At 48.5% G+C, this 18737-nt stretch overlaps 2 protein-coding genes and 1 long non-coding RNA gene across 4 annotated transcripts in view; 2 read left to right on the forward strand and 1 right to left on the reverse strand.

Moving 5' to 3' along the window:
• The window catches only part of LOC134361743 (sericin-1-like), a 30965-nt gene extending 29267 nt beyond the window's left edge, over nucleotides 1-1698 (forward strand). The window contains exon 2 of the mRNA XM_063076723.1: nucleotides 1665-1698. Coding sequence (XP_062932793.1) covers nucleotides 1665-1698 — 34 coding nt within the window. The remainder of the gene's footprint in view (nucleotides 1-1664) is intronic.
• Nucleotides 607-14294, reverse strand: RNF122 (ring finger protein 122). Of its 2 annotated transcripts, none has more exons than XM_063077087.1 (6): nucleotides 13978-14294; nucleotides 9176-9332; nucleotides 3719-3764; nucleotides 3390-3431; nucleotides 2082-2161; nucleotides 607-1834 (listed from the first exon to the last, which is right to left on the reverse strand). In XM_063077087.1, the coding sequence occupies exons 1-6, from the start codon at nucleotides 14000-14002 to the stop codon at nucleotides 1720-1722; spliced, it is 465 nt and encodes a 154-aa protein (XP_062933157.1). In that variant the 5' UTR covers nucleotides 14003-14294; the 3' UTR covers nucleotides 607-1719. The 2 variants fall into 2 exon arrangements, with proteins under 2 accessions (XP_062933157.1, XP_062933156.1); XM_063077086.1 differs by having other exon boundaries at nucleotides 2082-2164.
• A 128-nt stretch (nucleotides 14295-14422) lies between these two features.
• On the forward strand, nucleotides 14423-17752 carry LOC134362078 (uncharacterized). The gene is made up of 3 exons (XR_010021518.1): nucleotides 14423-14585; nucleotides 15088-15300; nucleotides 16819-17752. It is a non-coding gene; the product is annotated as an uncharacterized LOC134362078 (long non-coding RNA).
• Nucleotides 17753-18737: the final 985 nt, after the last annotated feature.

An 18737-nucleotide genomic window follows, 5' to 3' on the forward strand; every position in this document is an offset into this window, starting at 1 on the left:
GGTCATGGGCATGTCCTGCACATCTGAGACTCACAAGCACACTACACTTTGCTCAGCAAATGCTCCTCCTGTGCCCAGCACCCACGGGCCACTGGCACTGCCCTGTTTCACCAAGCAGGGGAAAACCACGGTCCAGCTGCTCCATGCCTATCATGGCCAAGAAAACTGTTCCCAACACTCAGTGCATTTTGCATACCCACTATTGGTTCAAGGGACACTGACAGAGCAAAGCCAGAGGCCACATGTGCAAGGTCTGAGTGCGCATAGGGCCATAAAGTGTTACCATGCAATACTTCTAGATATGCTACAGGAGGCGAGGATGTGCCAGTGCCTGTCAGCTAGTGGAAAGGAAAAAAGTAGAGTAATAGAAAAGAGATCTAGCCTCCATGGTAGCAACATGCACCTGTTCAGTGTGTTAAGGGCACTGACAATTGCTTGAATTTACAAGTAGAATTCTATTAGTTTCAAGTCTTTGTTGATAGATTGTTGTGGTTGCAAACATCAGAATTCTGCAAAATTCTTCTAGAAATCAGATGAAAGAGGCTGGCTTAGTCAGGTTTTAATGTATATTGCTGTTAGTCCTAACCTAGGTTGTACAGGTAATCATCTAGTATCAATTTTTGTTTTATTAGGAAGCTTTGTGTGTTTGACTTGGGCATGGGGAAGTGAGGAGGGGAAGTGGGAGAGCTTTGCTCCCTCCCACCCCCACTGGCAGAAAAGGGCCCTGTACAGCCCACAAGACAGGCAAAAGTAGGTTAGAGAAACTTATTAAATTTAATTGTCTTTAAATACATAACTTTTTCCCACCCTCACCCATTCCCAGGGAGGAACAGAAGACCCCCACCCCCTTCATTCTGGGGAATCCCTGTATAAAGCCTGAGACGGTGAGGATGAAGTACAAAAATACTATTTACAAAGGGAAAGAAGGCATCTGCTGCTACCTTAACCTTCAGACACCCCCCATCCCCAGGCCCCTTTTGATCCTTTAGAAAAAGCCCCTGGGAGTCAATGTGAGTGTAGAACAAGCCCTTCCTCTAGAGGGGCACCCGGACCCCAACATGGAATAGGAAGCTCTGAGATTAACGGAGGAAGAGGGAAAGAACGGACAGCACCTCAGATCCTGGCAGGGGAAGGGATCTGCCCCTCCACTGCCCTGTGGTCAGCCAGCAGGCCCCATGTAAACACTGACTTTTTCCTTTTATGTGTCCCCGCCCTTCCCTGTTTCATACAGAGCCCACCCCCACCTCCACTGGAGGTTCTTAGTTCCTTGATCTTTTGTTCCCTTCTAACCTTCCTCCAGAAGGAGTAGAGAGGGGACGGAAGCCTGCAGGTGGGTGGGCAGAGCCCACCTTATCCCTGCTAGGTCAGGGCAGCTCATTCTCCTAAAGGGAACTTGGAAGGGGTTTCCCCATGTTCTTGGCCAGATAAGGGTGGATTCCCTCCCCCCAGAGTAGGGACAAGGCAGGTAGATAGTCCAGTACCAGGACAGTGGCCTTGACTGGGGACGCTGACAGAGCAGAGTAGCAGGGAAGAAGGCTCCAGGAGGCAGAAGGCTGGGCAGGCCTGGCACTGGTCTCACCCTGACAGTGGAAGACCAGCCCTGTGCCATCCTCCCTTTCAGGTGACTGGGACCTGTCACCACCTAACAGTCTTGTTCATTGTAGGTGTGCAAAGGGACCAGGCGCCCACGAGGAGTGAAGTCTCGGCAGAAGGCAGTGCTCACACCAGCTCATCCAATAGGATCCCGATGCTCTGAGTGGCCTCTGAGGGACCAGCAATGGGCTTGTTACACATAGGGCACACACAGCGGACTTCCAGCCATTTCACTAGACACCTGTGAACATAAGAAGACACCCCCAGCCTGCTCCAGCTTCTTTCATAGAACCCAGCTGCATCTCAGAACAAGAACATCCGTATCCCTGCCCCAACCCAACCCCTCTGTCTTGCTTGCTGTCCAGACAGGACCTAGGGCATCACTGGCAAGGGGCAGATGGGAGCTGGCAGGGATTGGGAGGTTCTAGAAGATGCTTCCTGATTATTTCTCCCTCAAAGGGAGAAATAATGAACACACCCCCACTTACTTGCGGTGAAAGGCATGCTGGCAAGGGAGCACACCTAGCTCGTCCTTCCCCTTGAAGTCTTCCAGACACACTGCACACGTCTGCTGTGGGAGAGCGAGGCATGTGAGGGGAGATCAATGAGGGGCTTCGGACCCTCACACCACACATCCATTACCTCACCCCAGCCAGCAAAACTCAGCTCCAGCCCAGTCTCCTCTGGCAGCCAGGGAGACTTTAGCTATGGTTTTAGACAACTGCATTGACAGCATGGTAGCCATTAACAACATGTGGCTGTTTACATTTAAATTAACCCAAATAAGACGTAATTAAAATTTAGTTCCTCACTAGCCACATTTCAAGTGCTCAATAGCCACATGTGGCTAAGGGTTCCCATACTGGACAGTGCAGATAGAGACTATTTCTATCACAGAAATTTCCATTGGACAGTGCTATTCTAGAAGGATGGTTTCAAATCCTTGCTAGCCTAACACATTCAATGAAGGGGAATTTATCAATAATAAGTAGAAGTAAGGATGGGGTATGGTGTATGTGTTCAGTTACATTCTTTAGATCCAGACTTATGTCCCCCTTGACCTGAACAAATTACTCTTCTAGAGGAAGGCTTAGGAAACACGGAAACTTGCAGCAATGGAATAGGGGACGAAGTGAGGCCGTGTCTAGGCAGTCTCATGCTTAGTGATACCGTGATTCTCCCGCTCCCAGACTACTGCAAACACGCTCTGATTAGGCCTGTCTGCGATTACAGACAGAAGCCCTGGGAAATGAGTTAGGTGACCTCAAAGGCATGGGTAGGAAAGGACTAGGGAATGACCAATTCCTAAGAGAGTTGAGGGCCCAAGGAATTAGTGTTGGGGCGGGGGGAACAGAGGGGAAACAGGGAAGAGACACAGGAATGGAGCCGCAGTCGGAGCCACAGTCAGGGCAGGGGATACACAAGGGTAAAAGGGCTTTATATTCTTTAGTGAAAAACCAGGACCCGGGCTAAACGTGGGGAAAGTGAGCTGAAATCTGTCTATGGCATGGAGTAGTGTGACTGTCCTCCTCTTAAAGATTATGCAGAGCAGGATTCCTGGGGCCATGCATTACTACTTATCCAAACCCTTTAGTGATCCCTTTATGTTTCCTGCCTGAGCCGGTTCTAGACACAATGAATTCAATATATTGATTTCCTGCTGGAATGAGTCCCTTTTATTTGGCCAAAGGAGATATGAAGGCAGGGACCAAACAGATTCCTGGAAGGGTTCAGGCTGAGAGCTAGAGAAAGAAGCTGTTTGCCTTACCTCCTGCATGCTGTTCCAGTAGACTTACCCCATATAATTGTAACTTCTTGGCATCACCTTTAAGCACCACCTGGGAAGAAAAGAGGAGGCATGATGTCCAAAGAAAGCAATCACAAGGTCCAGGTAGTATCAGCCAATGGAGGGAGTCTCCAGCCTTTCGCAGGGGAGCCTCCCTCTCTCCCATGCTGGGGGAGGGCTCTGCACTGCCTCGGGCAAGTCAGACTGGAGGGCAGAAAGGAGTTAGCCTTAGGGAGGCCCACAGGTGAGGCCAAGGAGCTTGCACTTGCTTTCCCCACCCGTCCCCCTATCAGGGCAAGCAGTAGCAGGGGGAGCCTCAGGGAAGCATGTGCACTCTACCTCCTTATATCCATATCGTTCACTCTGTGCCTGGTTCCGGAGTTTGCTGCCAGGGAAAGAAACAGGAGAGAGGGCAGGTTATGTGCCTTTGCATAAACAGAGAGATCCAAAGTGGGAGAGGCTGGCTGGTCACCTGGGTATTCTGGGGGTGGGGTGTTTGTCCCATATACACCACAGGGCATGATTTGGACCTATGCAGGCCACCCAGAGCTGATGAAGGACTAAGACTCTTACACAGGCTTAATAGCTACAAAATTTACTGCCAGGTCTCATACACAGATTAGGAAATTATCTGGCAGAGCACACCCAAATAGTTCCTTCATTCATTCTCCCTGCCCTTTCCCAATAGGTAAATTCCTCTGGGCATCCAAACAACATAGATCAACAATGTGCTTACTGAGTATACAGAAGGAATTAGATAGATATTCTTTTTTTTTTTTTTAAAGATGACCGGTAAGGGGATCTTAACCCTTGACTTGGTGTTGTCAGCACCATGCTCTCCCAGTGAGCTAACCGGCCATCCCTATATGGGATCCGAACCGTGGCCTTGGTGTTATCAGCACCACACTCTCCCGAGTGAGCCACGGGCTGGCCCTAGATAGATATTTTTAAAAGAGATACTTCATTAAGCCAGGATAGCTGGATAAGTAAGTCTCTGTTGACCTTGGGGAATCTTCCAACCAGAGGACACAAGTATTCTGGAACCAAAGCACACTCTTCCCTTCACAGTGCCAGACAAAAAACACAGACGATGCTTTCTTTGTTTTCTTCTAAGCTGGTGTCCTGCATACAGCCTAACTCTCAAGAACCAAAACAAAGCTTGTTGTTACTAATAGCAAAAGCAAAATAGTTATCAAGTATTTGTTATGTGTCGCTGGATATTATGTATTCATATCCATTCCAAACAACTTTAAGAAGAAGATGTTTTCTCTTTTATAGATGAAGAAAATAAAGCCCAAAGTAGTTAAGTGATTTGCCCAAACTTCAGAGAGCTGGTTGGCAGAAGCTGGATTTGAATTAGTCTGTGTGACTACAGAGCCTGAGCTCTGTACCACGTAATATGGCCTGTTCCACCAGTTAGATGGAATACATCGTCATCCTGAAAACATGATCTCGTCTTGGGACATACCTTATATTTCACTACATCTGCCATTCAGAATGACTTTCTATGCAAATGGCTGTAACCATAACTGTGCACAGATTTTGTGCCATTTTATTTTCACTAGAGGGATACTTTTACTTCTAATTCTGCAGGTAGCTTTAGATGGTCTCCTACATGTGGCCTACAGGAGGGAACCTGACGAGGCTTTTTCTCTTACTAGTCATTTTTAACATAGGCCTGGGTTATTGGAAGGAAGTGTCAGAAACCCACTAAGTTAGAGCAGGGGTGGCAAACTGTGGTCTGAGGGCCAAATGCACTTCCCTACTTGTTTTCATAGGGCCACAGGCTAAGAATGGTTTTTATTCTTAAATGATTGAGAACAGAAATAAATAATAATACCTCAACACACAGGAAAACTATGTCAAATTCAAGTGTCCATTAAATACTGTTCATCCACAGCCATGCTAAGCGTTTACAGGTTGTCTATGGCTGCCTTTGCACGCAAACAGAAGAGCAGTTGTGATAGAGACCTCATGAGCCGTAAAGACAGAGGTTTTTACTAGATGAGCCTTTACTGAAAGAGGATTAGTGACCTGAATTTGAAAGAGAGAACCTCAAATCATGGAGAGTCCCACTCATAGGGGCTGAGAAGATGTACCAGGGCTTAGCAGAGGCAGAGCTGTGCCTGAGAACAGTGTGGACACATACGTTCAGGCTGCAGGCCTCCTCCTGATGGGAAGTCATATGATCTGGCGAGGGCAGACGTTCCTGGAGCCTCTTGAAAACTCCAGTCCAAGTGGATTCCTGCCAGGGGCTTGGGGGGCTGGGGTGGCACACTCACTGTCCCCCTTCCCTTCCCTCCACTATACACTTTCTGCTCATTGCAATTTGGGCTAAAGACCCAACCAGGGATCCCACTGTCCCATCCTTAACTTTGCAAGAACTCCTTGGTCCAGAAAAGGCTTTCATACATATGCATGCATCTCTGTCCCAGCTTCCAAAGGAGAGGGACACGGAATGCAAAGACTGAGTGAGCTACTGTTGGCTGACCAACTAAGCTGGGAAAGCAGGGAAGGGTTCCCATTGTCATGGAGCTCACAGCTGCCTTCTGAGTGTGAAAGACACTGTTGCTCTGGTATGCGGTATGTGCAGAGCAAATAAGGAAGTGATGAAGATCCTGGGGGTTTTTTTTTTGTTTTTTTTTTAAAAGATGACCTGTAAGGGGATCTTAACCCCTGGCTTGGTGTTGTCAGCACCATGCTCACCCAGTGAGCAAACCGGCCATCCCTATATAGAATCCGAACCCGCAGCCTTGGTGTTATCGGCACTGCACTCTCCCGAGTGAGCCACGGGCCGGCCCTGAAGAGCCTGTGTTTTTAACTGTCTGGGGGAATGAGGGAATGCCATGTGTCTTTTGTGGCTCAGCTGCCTCACCTGCAACATGGCCATACTCCTGTCATGTGTGCTGGACCCTAGGTGCTGAGGGTGCCCTCCTCACCTACACCATCCTCTTGTCTGGCTGCTCCTTTTAATGGTCTCACCCAGGGATCCTCCAGAACTCTCAGAATGGGGAAGGGCTGGGAGCTGTACCTTTGTCCTGCATATATATTTCAGCTCAGGAAGGATTAGACCTAGATAAAATGGGGCCAAAAAGGCTGCAAGGAAAATAGCACAAAAAACAAAGACCCTGGGCCATCCCAGCTGGGGATATCATGCCAACAACCTTGGACAGGTGGCCTTCTCAGCTGCTGGGTGAGCAAAGCGACTAAAAATATCCCGATTTCAATGAGACCGTTGCTAGCCATGCCAGCAGGCTCTCCCTTTCCTCTTTTCCCTCTTAGAACAAACAATGCAGCCAGGTCCTGAAAATAATTGTTCCTTTCCTGCTGTTTGTGCTTTACTGGCCCCTCCATCCTTTGCAGGGCAGAGGCCAGCTCCGAGAGAAGGGGAGAAGAGCGAGGGGGTGCTGGGGAGTGGAGGCTGGCCTTGGCCCATGAGCTCACTGAGTCGGGGGCAGTAGTCATGGGCCTATGTTGGCTGAGGAGGAAACCGAGAAGCAGGGAGAGGAAGTGGCTTCTTTCTATATATAGACACACACAGACTGCCACATAGCAGTGAGCTTCTGGAACCATGAAGCTCCAGAGGCTTTGTGAACTGGCTTTGGGCAGGCTGTAGAGCAGAGGGTGGGGTACTGAAGAAGCAGAATACTGCAGGAGGGACAGGCGGTGGTAGGCAGTGCTGCAGTGGGGGCAGCTCTAGGACCGTGTGGTTAGTGCTCTTTGTTCACTCCAGCCAAAGAGAAGAAATCAGCAGCACACGGCTCCCCAGCCGGTCCTTCTGCACGACCCCAATCTCTAGCTGTCGGGCGGAGGGGCATGAAGGCCACAGCGGCTCCCTGACTTCTCCATGGAATAAGACTACTAGAAGGCAGACATCTGGAAGGAATCTGAAAGACTCTAGCTAATCATTACCAGCCTAGACCACTTCTTGATCTTCCTCAGGGTATGACCTTGGCAAATCCTTAACTGTCTGAGCATAAATTTCCTCATTTGTAAAGTGGGCTAATACCTAAACAGGAGGGTCATTTTGAATATTAAGAGAGCAAAACACTGACCATAACGCTTGGCACACAGAAAGCTCTTCATAAAGTGTAGCTAAAAACCTAAGGTCTCACCTATTAATGGCAGAATTAGGAAATTAACTTTGGTCACCCACTTCCTGTCCTAGAGCAATTTTCTCTAGATTTTCTTTTTTTGAACACCTCTGCCGCTTGGTATGTGAGTGCCTGTGTGTGTGTGTGAAGGGACCACATGGGTTGGTTTTACAGATTCCTCCCAGCCTCATCATAAATAAATCTTTGGTATTTGGCATGTCTCCATCTTCAGTCTCCAGGGAATTGCGGGAATTGCTTGATATGGGGGCGGATGGTTGGGGAGAGTTGGTGGTCAGTAAGAGTTTAAGAAAACTTAGGCTTCAGGAAAGGGGAGGGGATGAGGCAGGAAGGAGAGATACCAGAACTGTACCCCTACCCCTACCGAACGGATGCAAATTTCAGGCTCAATTGTACAAGAGGGAAAATAGACCACTATCTTCTCTGTATAGACTTTTAAGTGAAATATTCCAGTCCTACACACCGGTCTGAAAAGTTCTGAGGAAGAAGAGGCCCAAGGTAGGCAGCTGGGAGCACTGGGCATTTCCCTTCTTAGAGGGATCTGTTCCAGCCTTAGAGATAGGCCAAGTGCCTGCCTCCCCTCTGGCTGCCTTCCAGCTAGGGCACTCAAACCTAGCAGGGCATCTCGGTAGAGAGCCATGAGTCCTTTTTCTTAATCTTTTTATTTTATTTATTTATTTTTTGGCAGCTGGCTGGTACACGGATCTAACTCTAAACCTTGGTGTTCTGAGCACCATGCTCTAACCAACTGAGCTCACTGGCAGCCCTTTTCCTTAATCTTAATTTAATTTTAAATGATTTGATCAGACACTAGCCTAGACTCCAGGTGATGTCTACCTAGGCATTTGATAATGTGTGTGTGTGTGTGTGTTTGGGGGTGGCGGGATGGTTGCTACAATGGCTCTAGGACTACTGGCCGGGGGTGTTTAGCACGCTCCCATGTACAGGACAGTCCCATACAATGAAGACTGTCAATACCAATAGCACTTAAACACTACTACTTTGATTTCCACTCTAAATACCAGTCATGTCCAAAATTTTTTGTAGACAACAGCCACCAGTTCCCATATCCTCCAACAGGAGGTAGAGAAACAGCTCCTGGAGTTTGGTTAGCCCTCCCAAGCTCAAGTTCCTCCCTGGATCCCTAAGCAATTAAGAATAAGTGATGTTTTTAGTTTCTTTTTTTAATTCTCAAAAATAAGAGCTTACAAGGCAGAATAAACAAGTAGTTCTCCAGACACTGGCTTGCTAATATTAGCATCTGGAGAGTTGACAAGAGGATTTCCCAGGAGGGCAAAGTAACATGCCGCTGATGTAACTGATGCCCACCTATTCCTGGCCACTCAGAGGGCTTGAGTGGAAAGCAGAGAAAGACAGTTAGGGGGCCACCAACTATATGACTCAGTCAGACAGTAATTTTAGGCAACCTTACAATAACTGGCCAAGAGGCAAGATGCAGCCCAACCCATGGTGACCTTATATGCTCTGGGACAACTTGATAGGCTGATGTAAATAGAAACACCAGGCCTCAGGGGCCCAGAAAAGGGCAGACTAAGCCATGTCCTCAAGGCAGCAGCCCCAGCATGAGGCTAGTGACTCTGCTGTGGGACCCTTACTCAGCTTACCTACCCCAGGCCTCCTCTTTCCTTGACTCCCACCCCAGGTCAGCCAGAGATCCACCCACCTGATAAAATAGCAGCAGAAGATGAGGCTGAGCATGAAGACAAAGATGCCTGTGCCAAAGATGACCATATAGATGTTGAGGGGAAGGTCTTGGAAACTGATGGGTGGCATTGAGCAGGACTTGTTGGTGCTAACCAGTCCCAGGCCACAGAAGCACCCTGCAGAGGAAGAGGAAAAATAATGTTAGAGTCGGAAATTTACCACTGGGGATGACGGTACTCTGCAGCAACAAAGATGGAAAGAGAAATGGCAGGCCCTATGCTCCCAAATCCTTGATTTTCTGTCTTAATTTTAAATGTCAGCTCTAACACTTACTAGCTACATGATTTGGGCAAATTATTTAACCAATATATGAAACAGAATACTATACAAAGTACTTAATGCAGTATCTCCACCTAAGAGATCAAAGATTATGGGCAGAAAATGGAAAATTCAATTCCATCAGGTAGATACCCATATAGTACAGTAGCAGAATGAAGAGCCTTAGGTGAGAAAATGTATATTTGGGTTCTAACTCTACCTCTCCCTAGCTAGCTACATGACCTTTAGGAATTTACCTCTCTAAGCTTCACTTTGTCATATGAAAAGAAGCAAAATATAGAGAGAACTGAAAATGATGGTGTGAGAGATATGCTTTGTAAATTGCAAAGTGCAATTGCAAAGGTCATTTGTCATTATTTAGCCACCTGCTCCAGAAGACAAACCATGCCAGGACTAGAATAGAAATTGTTCACTCCAGTGCCAGGCCAGTGTTCCAGAAGGTGGCGACGGGGGCTGGGGAGGAGTCCTAGCTTACCTTCCTGGTCACCTTCCTTCTTTCTACTCAAAGACCCAATGTGCAGTCCTACTGTGGCAGTAGCATCCACTGGGAGCTCGTCAGAGATGCAGAACCTCAGGCCCAGCCCAGATGAAATGATTCAGAATCTGCATTTTAACAAGAGCCTCAGGTGATTCCTATGCACGTTCAGTTTGAGAAGCACTGGCTAGCCGCTAGATGCACCTTGTCTCACATGACTAAGGGATAAATCCTGGTGGGTCTACCAGTTGTGACAATCACCTTTCCCTTGCCAGTATTTGGTATAGAGGTGGGTATGTGACCAGGTTCTGGGCAACAAAACAAAGAGAAGTTCTGCTGGAAAATGAAAGATTTTTTTTTGTCAGGTCTCTCCAAGATACCTAGAACAGTGGTAGCCAAGTTGCAGCTGGAAAGAGAACAGCTGACAGACAGCCAATGGCTGAGGCTGGCTGAGGGAAGAGGGAAAGAGGAAGGTCCTTGATTAATGGGAAAACTGGAATTTACTGTACACCTGCTATCTGCCAAGCACATTCTCATGCTACTAATGGAATCTTTGTAATGCTACAGTAAAATGTTACTGTAGCACCAATGGGAAAAAGACTTAATCATTAAAAAACCCATCCACAGTCACACAGCTAAAAAGGCCTGTCTCCAAAGGCCTCTCTGTACTCGGGCCTCAGGTTCTAGGCACTTTCCTGACATCTCGGTTAGGAGCCAGGACCCATTAATATGTTGTGGAATTTTATTTTTTAATTACCAAAGCTACTACATACAACTCAGCAGAAGGCTGGCTTGAAAGAGTGGAAGTCAACTTCCATGTCATACATCTCATCCTTCCTCAGCCCTTAGCTCTAAGTGGTGACCATAAAATAAGTCTCCATTCAAACCTCTTTCAGATCGTGCCCAATTCTATTGCCATATCCCTTTTCCAAACCCTCTCATTACCTGCTACTGTCTCCTAATTGATGTCATCCGTGTTTCTGGTTCCATCTTCTCTAATTTATCCCATATGCCTGACACATCCTTCCACTCAGCTTATTGTGTTTTTTCCAAACTCATGACTGGCTCCAAGTTCTCCTAAATATGCACCCTGTTTCCTCGTAACTTTCCACTCAGTGTTCCCCAATGCCACTCCATGTGGGCAGTCCCCACACCATTTCTTGCTCAACCTTGTCCTCACCTGTCTCTGTCACTGTTCATACGGCTTTTCCTGCCTGAAACTCCCTCTCACTTTCTAAAGTCTGCCAAGCCTGGTCTTTGTGATATTCCAGTGACCGCCCCCTGAATTCTACAGTGCTCACAGCCCATATCAATTGCTCTGGCTCTTGCTTACTCAGTAATTGTCTGACATTGCCCAGTTGTTCCTAGCATCAACTTAATTTAACTCAAACATGCATTAAGCATTGATTATATGACAGACACTACCATAGACATTAAAGATAAAAAAGCATAGATGAATGACTGAATGATCTTATCACGTAGGGAAAAAGACAGACACAAAGGTTTTCACCATAGAGAAGGGGGCAGCATAGTAGAGGTGTGGCCACAGTCCTGAGAACAAAGATGAAGCCACTGGGCGTGAGCTGTCCTCCTGACAAGCCTGAACACTCCTAGGTCTGAGCACAGCAGCTGGGACTTCTGCATATTCGCAGGTGCCTAGCCTACATTAGTGTTTGGCTTGTTCTCAATAACTAATTAATAGGTAAATAACACTCCATTCTCTCAAAACAACCTGGTCCCCTTGGCAAAAGCTCCCACTTCAAAGGAAGGAGACTGATGTTTGGGAAAATTGCCTAGAAACTGTCCTCAGTTAATGGATCACCAGCCAACCAATAAGTATGGTTGAGGGCCAGCTTTAGGCATTGACCTATGCACTGTCGGGAAACAGAGTAAAAGAAGTTCTTGTCCTGAAAGACTTTTTGATTAGATCGAAATTGACGAAATAATTAGCGACTAAACTTTGCTGTGCCCAACAGGAAGCCCTTTGCACCTAGACTCCAGCAGAGGTTAGAAGGAAGTTTTCACCTCCCCTCCCCACTCAAATATCTGCTCTCTGTGGCCAAAGGAGATCCCTTTTCCGTGAAAACATTATGGTGGACTGGCTAAAGAACGACATTCAGTCTACACTGGAAAAGGCCTCTGGACTTCCCTTCCAGAAGACTGTGTCCTTGTCGCCAAGGAGGCCTTCTGCCCCAGCAGACTCTCCACCTCCTGCCTCACCAATGTTTGATGCTACAGGAGACTCTAACCCCCTATTTGTCTTGGCTCTTCCATGCACCTTTGACGAGCTGGATCCTGGTATCTTTAGCGTCCCAGAGAACCTCCTTCGGTTTCCTGTTCTGGGAACCTGCAGAGCCATGGCAGAGCTATTGCAGAGGGTACGTGTGTGTACTCTGCAGGTACTCTGAATCTGATAGAAACTCTCCTTGGGGCTCCAGGGTTGAGTCAGTGAACTTGGGACTTTATGCCATAAAAAGGCAGGTGGGAAGAGCTTCATAATCAAGAAAAGATGGTCCACTTGATTGTATTACTATTAAAGAGAAATGAAAAAAATAGTGTATTGGCCAAAAACCGACAGTGGTGCAATACATTCTTACTCTAAAACCTTTAAGCCCCAGAAAAGGGGCTCCAGATATCTTCCAAAGGGGTGGGGGAGGGGTTGCTTCCTCAGTGGAGTCAAAAGAGGATCTGTCACTCACTTTAAGAAGTGAAAAGACTGGGGCGGCCCAGAAGAGAGGCAGTGTAGCTGGCAGCCCCCTCTCTTTTCCCTAAGTCTCTGTCCCATTGTCTCAGCCAACCTATGAAAGCCTTGACATCAGAATGTCTCATCTCAGCTGGCAGGCTGGGAGCAGGCATGACGTCAGAGAAGAGCTGGCCAAGACAGACCAGTGGGTCTGGGAACTGCTTCTCTTTCCCAGCCAACGGGAATGTTTCCCAGATGCTGGGATGCACCCGGCCTCCCTCAGCCCCCACCCACCGCCCCTCTCCCACAACACCCGCCTATCACACTCAGCTTGGTTCAGTTTCAGGAAATTAGATCCGACCAGCAAAAGGAGGAAGGAGGGGGATGGGCGACACTCACACACATGCCGCCCAAACCCTGCCTTAAAACAAAAGCTTCTTGAAAGAATTAATCCAAGATCTGGCAGGAGCCTGCTCTCAAGAATGGATTCCACCCCCGCCTACCCCCGCAACTAGCCAGCCTGCCACACTCCAAGATAAGGTCAGATGCTTCCCACCTCCCCCCAAAACTCTCAGAGCGTCACGACAACTCCGTCAAGGCTCTAGGACCACAGCGGGCATTAGTATGTAAGGTCGTGAAGTGACCCGCTCAAAAGGACCCTCCTTTCAGGTAGCTTGGCTGAGGATTCAGGCCCCAAACCTACCCTGTGCCATCTGAACCGCCAAACAGCGTCAGGTGAGAGGGACTCACAGCAGCATCAGCCCCGCCAGGGGAAGCACAGGGGAGGGGTGGTCGGGTCTGGAGGTGCGGCCGCCACCCGGGCCCGGGAGCAGACACCATAGTCCGGCCACCCCCCACCCCAGGGAGAGCGCGGTGCTGAGACATCCGCTCGGGACTATCAACTCAGCGAAGCGACACCCCTGAGCCCAGCGTCTCCCACAGGCATGAAGCCCCGTCGCCCGCGCCTCGTCCCGCACGCCGCACTGTGCACACGCTGAGAACAGCCTGCAAACTTTCAGGCCGGCACTTGGGCTCCCTCTAGGAGATCGAGCCCGAGCGCGGCGTCAGTTCTCCAAAACCACAACAAAGAGCGGAGTTCCGAGCGCACAAAGGCAGGCAAGGGGCAGCAGGGCCGGGCCGCCACACAAAGGCCGGGGACCCCGCGGCTCCCGGGCCCCGGCCCGCCGCACGTTCGGAGCCGTTTCCCGGCCTGCGAGTTCAACCCGGACGGTTTCCAGTCCCGCGCTGTGCAGAGCGGAGCTGGGCGCCAGGACCCCTGTGGACCGTCCCACCGCACGACAAAGTCGGCGCGCCCGGGGCTCACCGTTACACCACTGGAAGGGGTGCATCAATGAAGGCGGGCGGCGGGCGGGCTGCCTGGGGAGGACGAAGGCGGGCGGCGGGTGCGCGGGACTCGAACTCTCTCCGGAGTGGGGGCTCTGGCGAGGCCGCTTTTCAGAGCAACAAAGAAGGAAGAGGAGGAAACAGCAAGTCCCCGGAGCAAACGCGCGGAGGGCGCGGGGCCGGGGCGGAGCGGAGCGGGGCGCCCGGCCGGCAGAAGCCCTGGGCGGCAGAGCAGGGCAGAGCCTCGGCGGGAGGCTGGCCCGGGCCTCCCGTGCACAGGAGGGCGAGCTGCAACCGCGACACCGCCGCCGGCCGCGCACACCCCCTCCCTCCCTTATACCGCCCGGGAAGCCCCGCCCCCTGCCCGTCACCCGCCCTCGGCCAATGGGAGCCTCGCTCCTGCCCGGCGCTGTCCGCCCGCCCTCCCGCCCTGGCCGCCGGGGGCCCCGGAGCGTCTGCGCGCGGTGGGCGCCTCGCCCCTCCGCCCTCTCTGTTCCGGGAAGCCCCGTCCGAGGGGACGCGCGCCGTCGTGACGCGCGGTGGCCGGAGCGGGGGCGCTCTCCTCCGCCCGGGTCGTGGAGGAAAACGGTTAGTGCCACCTTGTTTTCCGCCTCCACGTGTGCTACTGTTGAGCATGTCTGTAGCTCGTGGAGAAGCCGGTTCTGGGCAGCGGTGACACTTCTGCGACGTGGGCAAGGCCCTGGTCCTGGGTGGAGGCTGGCACGGTCCTGCGCGCACTGCGCAAGGGGGACTGAATCAAGAGGGGAGAGCGAGTGGATCACAGAAGCGAGGTCTGTCTGAAAAGGGCTTTGGTTGTCAGCTCACTTCGAGCCACCCCCTCATTTTACAAACAGGGGATTAAGGACCGAAGTTAGGCAGGTGACTTGTCAGGGTTCCACACTCCTGAGTAACCGGAAACTGGCACTGTCAGTGCCGCAAGGACAGGTGACTTCAGCATGTAGCGCCGCGTAGGAAATAAATGGTTGAAGGAAAAACGGAGTCCCTTAATTCCCGTCCAATATTCCTTCTTTTACATGACAATGCATGGTTTCTTTCTGTTTCTGTTTTAACATCTTTCATTTTTTCATAGTGTTCGCCGCGAGCCTACTTAACGCCAAGCACAGTTGCACGGGTGCCCCATTAACGACGGCAGAGACAGCAGTCCTCTCTCCTGGGACTTGCAGTGCTTGAGGAGACAGACAATTGTTGGGAAAAATAGGAAAATGTCAGGGCCCCTCGGATGTTCAGAACCTTGTCGAGCATTTGCTGTAAATGTCCTCAGGTGTGCCTGTTACTGCTTAAGGTAAGTTGTGTATGGGCACCCAGGTGTCCAGGGTTGTGGACTTGAGTATAAAAGACTAACAGCTCTGATCCACAGTGCTTCTCAGAACTCTCAGAAGACGCCGCTAGGACAGTTGCTCCTAGATCTGAATAAAACCCATTCAGTTTTCTGTACCCACGGCTCCCAGAACCTTTTTTCCCCCCATTACCTAGCTCACAGACCTGCGTGTGGAGGGTTTGTGACCCAGTCTGTTTAACAGACTCGAGGGGTCTGTGAGCCCTAGCTTTACAGACAATAAACAAGCAAGCAAACCAATAAGAATGTCTCTGTATTCCTGTGAAACACCTAAATTCTCTATTTAATCTTTTAATTGAAGGTGATCAATACTTTACCTAACTCCCAGGAATTCATAACACTCAAATAAAAGTATGCATATGAGTGCTTTTAATGATGACCGAGATTACAAAACTGTCTGGAGCAGATAGTTGACCACTTAATTGTCATAAAACAATTTTTTTTGTTGTTTTTGAACTAGTCTAGTGGGCCATCATGTATAGGTCTAACTCATTTCATTTCTTATTTAGACAATTGCAAAAGCTTACTAACTGACCTCTCTGATTCTAGTCTTTCTCAGACTTTACAGCCCGTGACAAGAATCACTCTTCTGTTAGAGATGTGACATATGCAGATTACCAGGCCTTGAGCCCGGAGATTATGACTCACCACTTAAAGTGTGGGTGCTGTGGGTTGATTGAATTGTGTCCCCCAAAGTCCATAGATTAAAAGCTTAATTTCCACTGTAACAGTTAAGGGTGGGAAATCCTATTATGGTAATTGAAAGGTGGGGCCTTGAAAAGGTGATTAGATTGCAGGACCGTGCAGTAGTGAATGGGTTAATAATGGTGGCCAGGGGCCTGGTTCTGAGGGCTTTAAAAGGAGAATGTGTGAGGAGGTTGGTCCCTCACTGTCTCTGCTCTGTCGTTTTCTGCCATGTGAGACCCCTGGGTCATTGTCACCACCACCAAGGCCTTCAACAAATGTGTTCCCCGGACTTTGGAATTCCTAGCCTCTGAATCTGTAAGCAATAAATTTCATTTTCTTACAAAACGCCCAGTTCCAAGTATTTTATTATAAGCCACTGAAATGGACTAATACAGTGGGTCCCAGAAATCTTCATTTTAATACGCCTTGCACATCAAAATTCTTATGCAGAGGGGGCCGGCCTGTGGCTCACTCGGGAGAGTGCGGTGCTGATAACACCAAGGCCCCGGGTTCGGATCCCATATAGGGATGGCCGGTTAGCTCACTGGGTGAGCGTGGTGCTGACAACACCAAGTCAAGGGTTAAGATCCCCTTACCAGTCATCTTTAAAAAAAAACAAAAAAGGAAAGAAAAAATTCTTATGTAGGTATTGAGAGAAATAGTGCTCTGATTTTACCTTCAAGTTCATGCTTATTGCTGGCTCCAGAGTTGTCTTACTAAAACGTACATATGAACATTATTTGATTAGTAACTTTGACTGGTTTCTGGTGTTTACAGAATAAAGTTCAAACTCCTGAGAGTGGCATTCACAGCGTTTCCATCTAGCTTTGCCTGTCTTCCCAATACTCCTGGTCTCCCGACACATCCGTCAGTCGTGAAGCGTGGTGTGGGTCCTCGAACACAGTACATTCTTTCTTGACTGATTTTGCACATGCTGTTGCTTCTGTTTGGAATGCCCATTTTTCCTTCTGTGCCTGACCAACATTTTGTGTGATTCAGCTAAAAAATTCACCTCTTCTGTGGCCTACTATTGCCACCTTTTCCCTCTCTGAACCTTTTAACACTTTGCATGCACAATGGAGTATGTTAGATTATCATAAAGGTTATTATGCGATTTTCTGAGTTTGATTCCTTCAACAGCCCTCCACATAAAAGATTTTTCAAGAGCACGGGCCACTTTTTTGGTTCTAGTACCTGATTCAATAAACATTTTATATTTGTGTGTGCATGTGTATAAATAACCATGCAATAATTTAAGTCATATTCTAGGTACAGTGTAGAGGATTAAAAACTGTATAGACTATATACTGTATGGTTCCAACCATGTGACTTTCTAGAAAAGGCAAAACTATGGCGACAGTTAAAGGATCGGTGGCTGCCAGGGGTGGGGGAGAGAAAGGGAAGAATAGGTGGAGCACAGAGGATTTTTAGGGCAGTGAAACTACTCTGTATGATACTATAATGGTGGATTTATGTCATTAAACAAACCCTCAGAACCACACCAAGAGTGAACCCTAATGTAAACTTACAGACTTTGGGTGATGTTGATGTGTAAGTGTATAAATGTATCAATTATAACAAATATACTACTCTGGCAGGGGAAATTGATAATGGGGGATCAGGGGATGTATAAAAATCTCTCTACCTTCCTCTCAATTTTGCTGTAAACCTAAAAGCGTTTTGAAAAATAAAGCCTATTTTAACAAAACAACATGTGCATAATGGTTACCTGTCCAGTAGTTCTTTCTATTCATTGGTTCAGGTGAGGGGTGTGATGGTGTCCTAATTTCATTTAGGCTCTTCTGCTGGGTGTCACTACCACAAAGCTGTGAAAGAGGGAGACTTTGAAGGGAAATTGACAGGAAGTGAGGAACACTTCCCTGTCCCACTCCCCCTTAGACTAAAGAGAGCATCTGTAGGAAGACACCTTGAACACAGGAACCATGAAAGTTCTCATCGAGACAGAGCTGATCAGTCAGGACAGTGAACATCTCAGGTCACCCCTTCATAGACCATGACTACAATCATTAGACAGGATGTTCTATAACTATTTACATTTTAAGCCTGACATTTTAAGTATTCAGGAAGATCTCCTGAGGTACTTTGGGACTCCAATTTGTAAAAATTGTTGTATCCCTTTGCAGTCTCCCACAGTCATCCCTCCTGTTCCATGTGGCCACAGGACAGTGATAGCTTAGATTGGGAGATGTAGGTTGGAGGAAGGGCTTTGGTTCTGGGCATCTTTGAAAAGGTTGATTCAGTCCCAGCATTTCCCTAGAAGGGTCCATTGAAAAAAAGTTGATTCCTCACACCATGTCAGTCCTCCACACCAGATGATGGTTTACACACCCAACTTCCTGTGAGTCAGGAGGACAAGTCTGAAAATTTTATTGAGAAAGAAACTGAAATGGTAAAGATGATGGATCATATATTCAAAGCTACTTCAGAAGTGCGAAGTAGAATTATGTTTCTAAGTCTTCCATGGAAAGAGGGAAAGTTAATACAAAACTCCAGAGAAACTTCTAGGGGGTCAAGAGATTTTCTTCATTTCCACTATCCCACCCCAACATCCTCTAATCCATCCCTTAAGCTCCCATATTTTAAGGCCTTGCAAGCTTTAGAGAAACGCTTTGGGGAGAGACAGCCAATTCCATGGAGGAACACAGGGGCAGAGGCCTTAACCACCCCATTTCACC

This window comes from Cynocephalus volans, chromosome 13 (assembly GCF_027409185.1).
Source record: "Cynocephalus volans isolate mCynVol1 chromosome 13, mCynVol1.pri, whole genome shotgun sequence".
Classification (NCBI taxonomy): domain Eukaryota; kingdom Metazoa; phylum Chordata; class Mammalia; order Dermoptera; family Cynocephalidae; genus Cynocephalus; species Cynocephalus volans.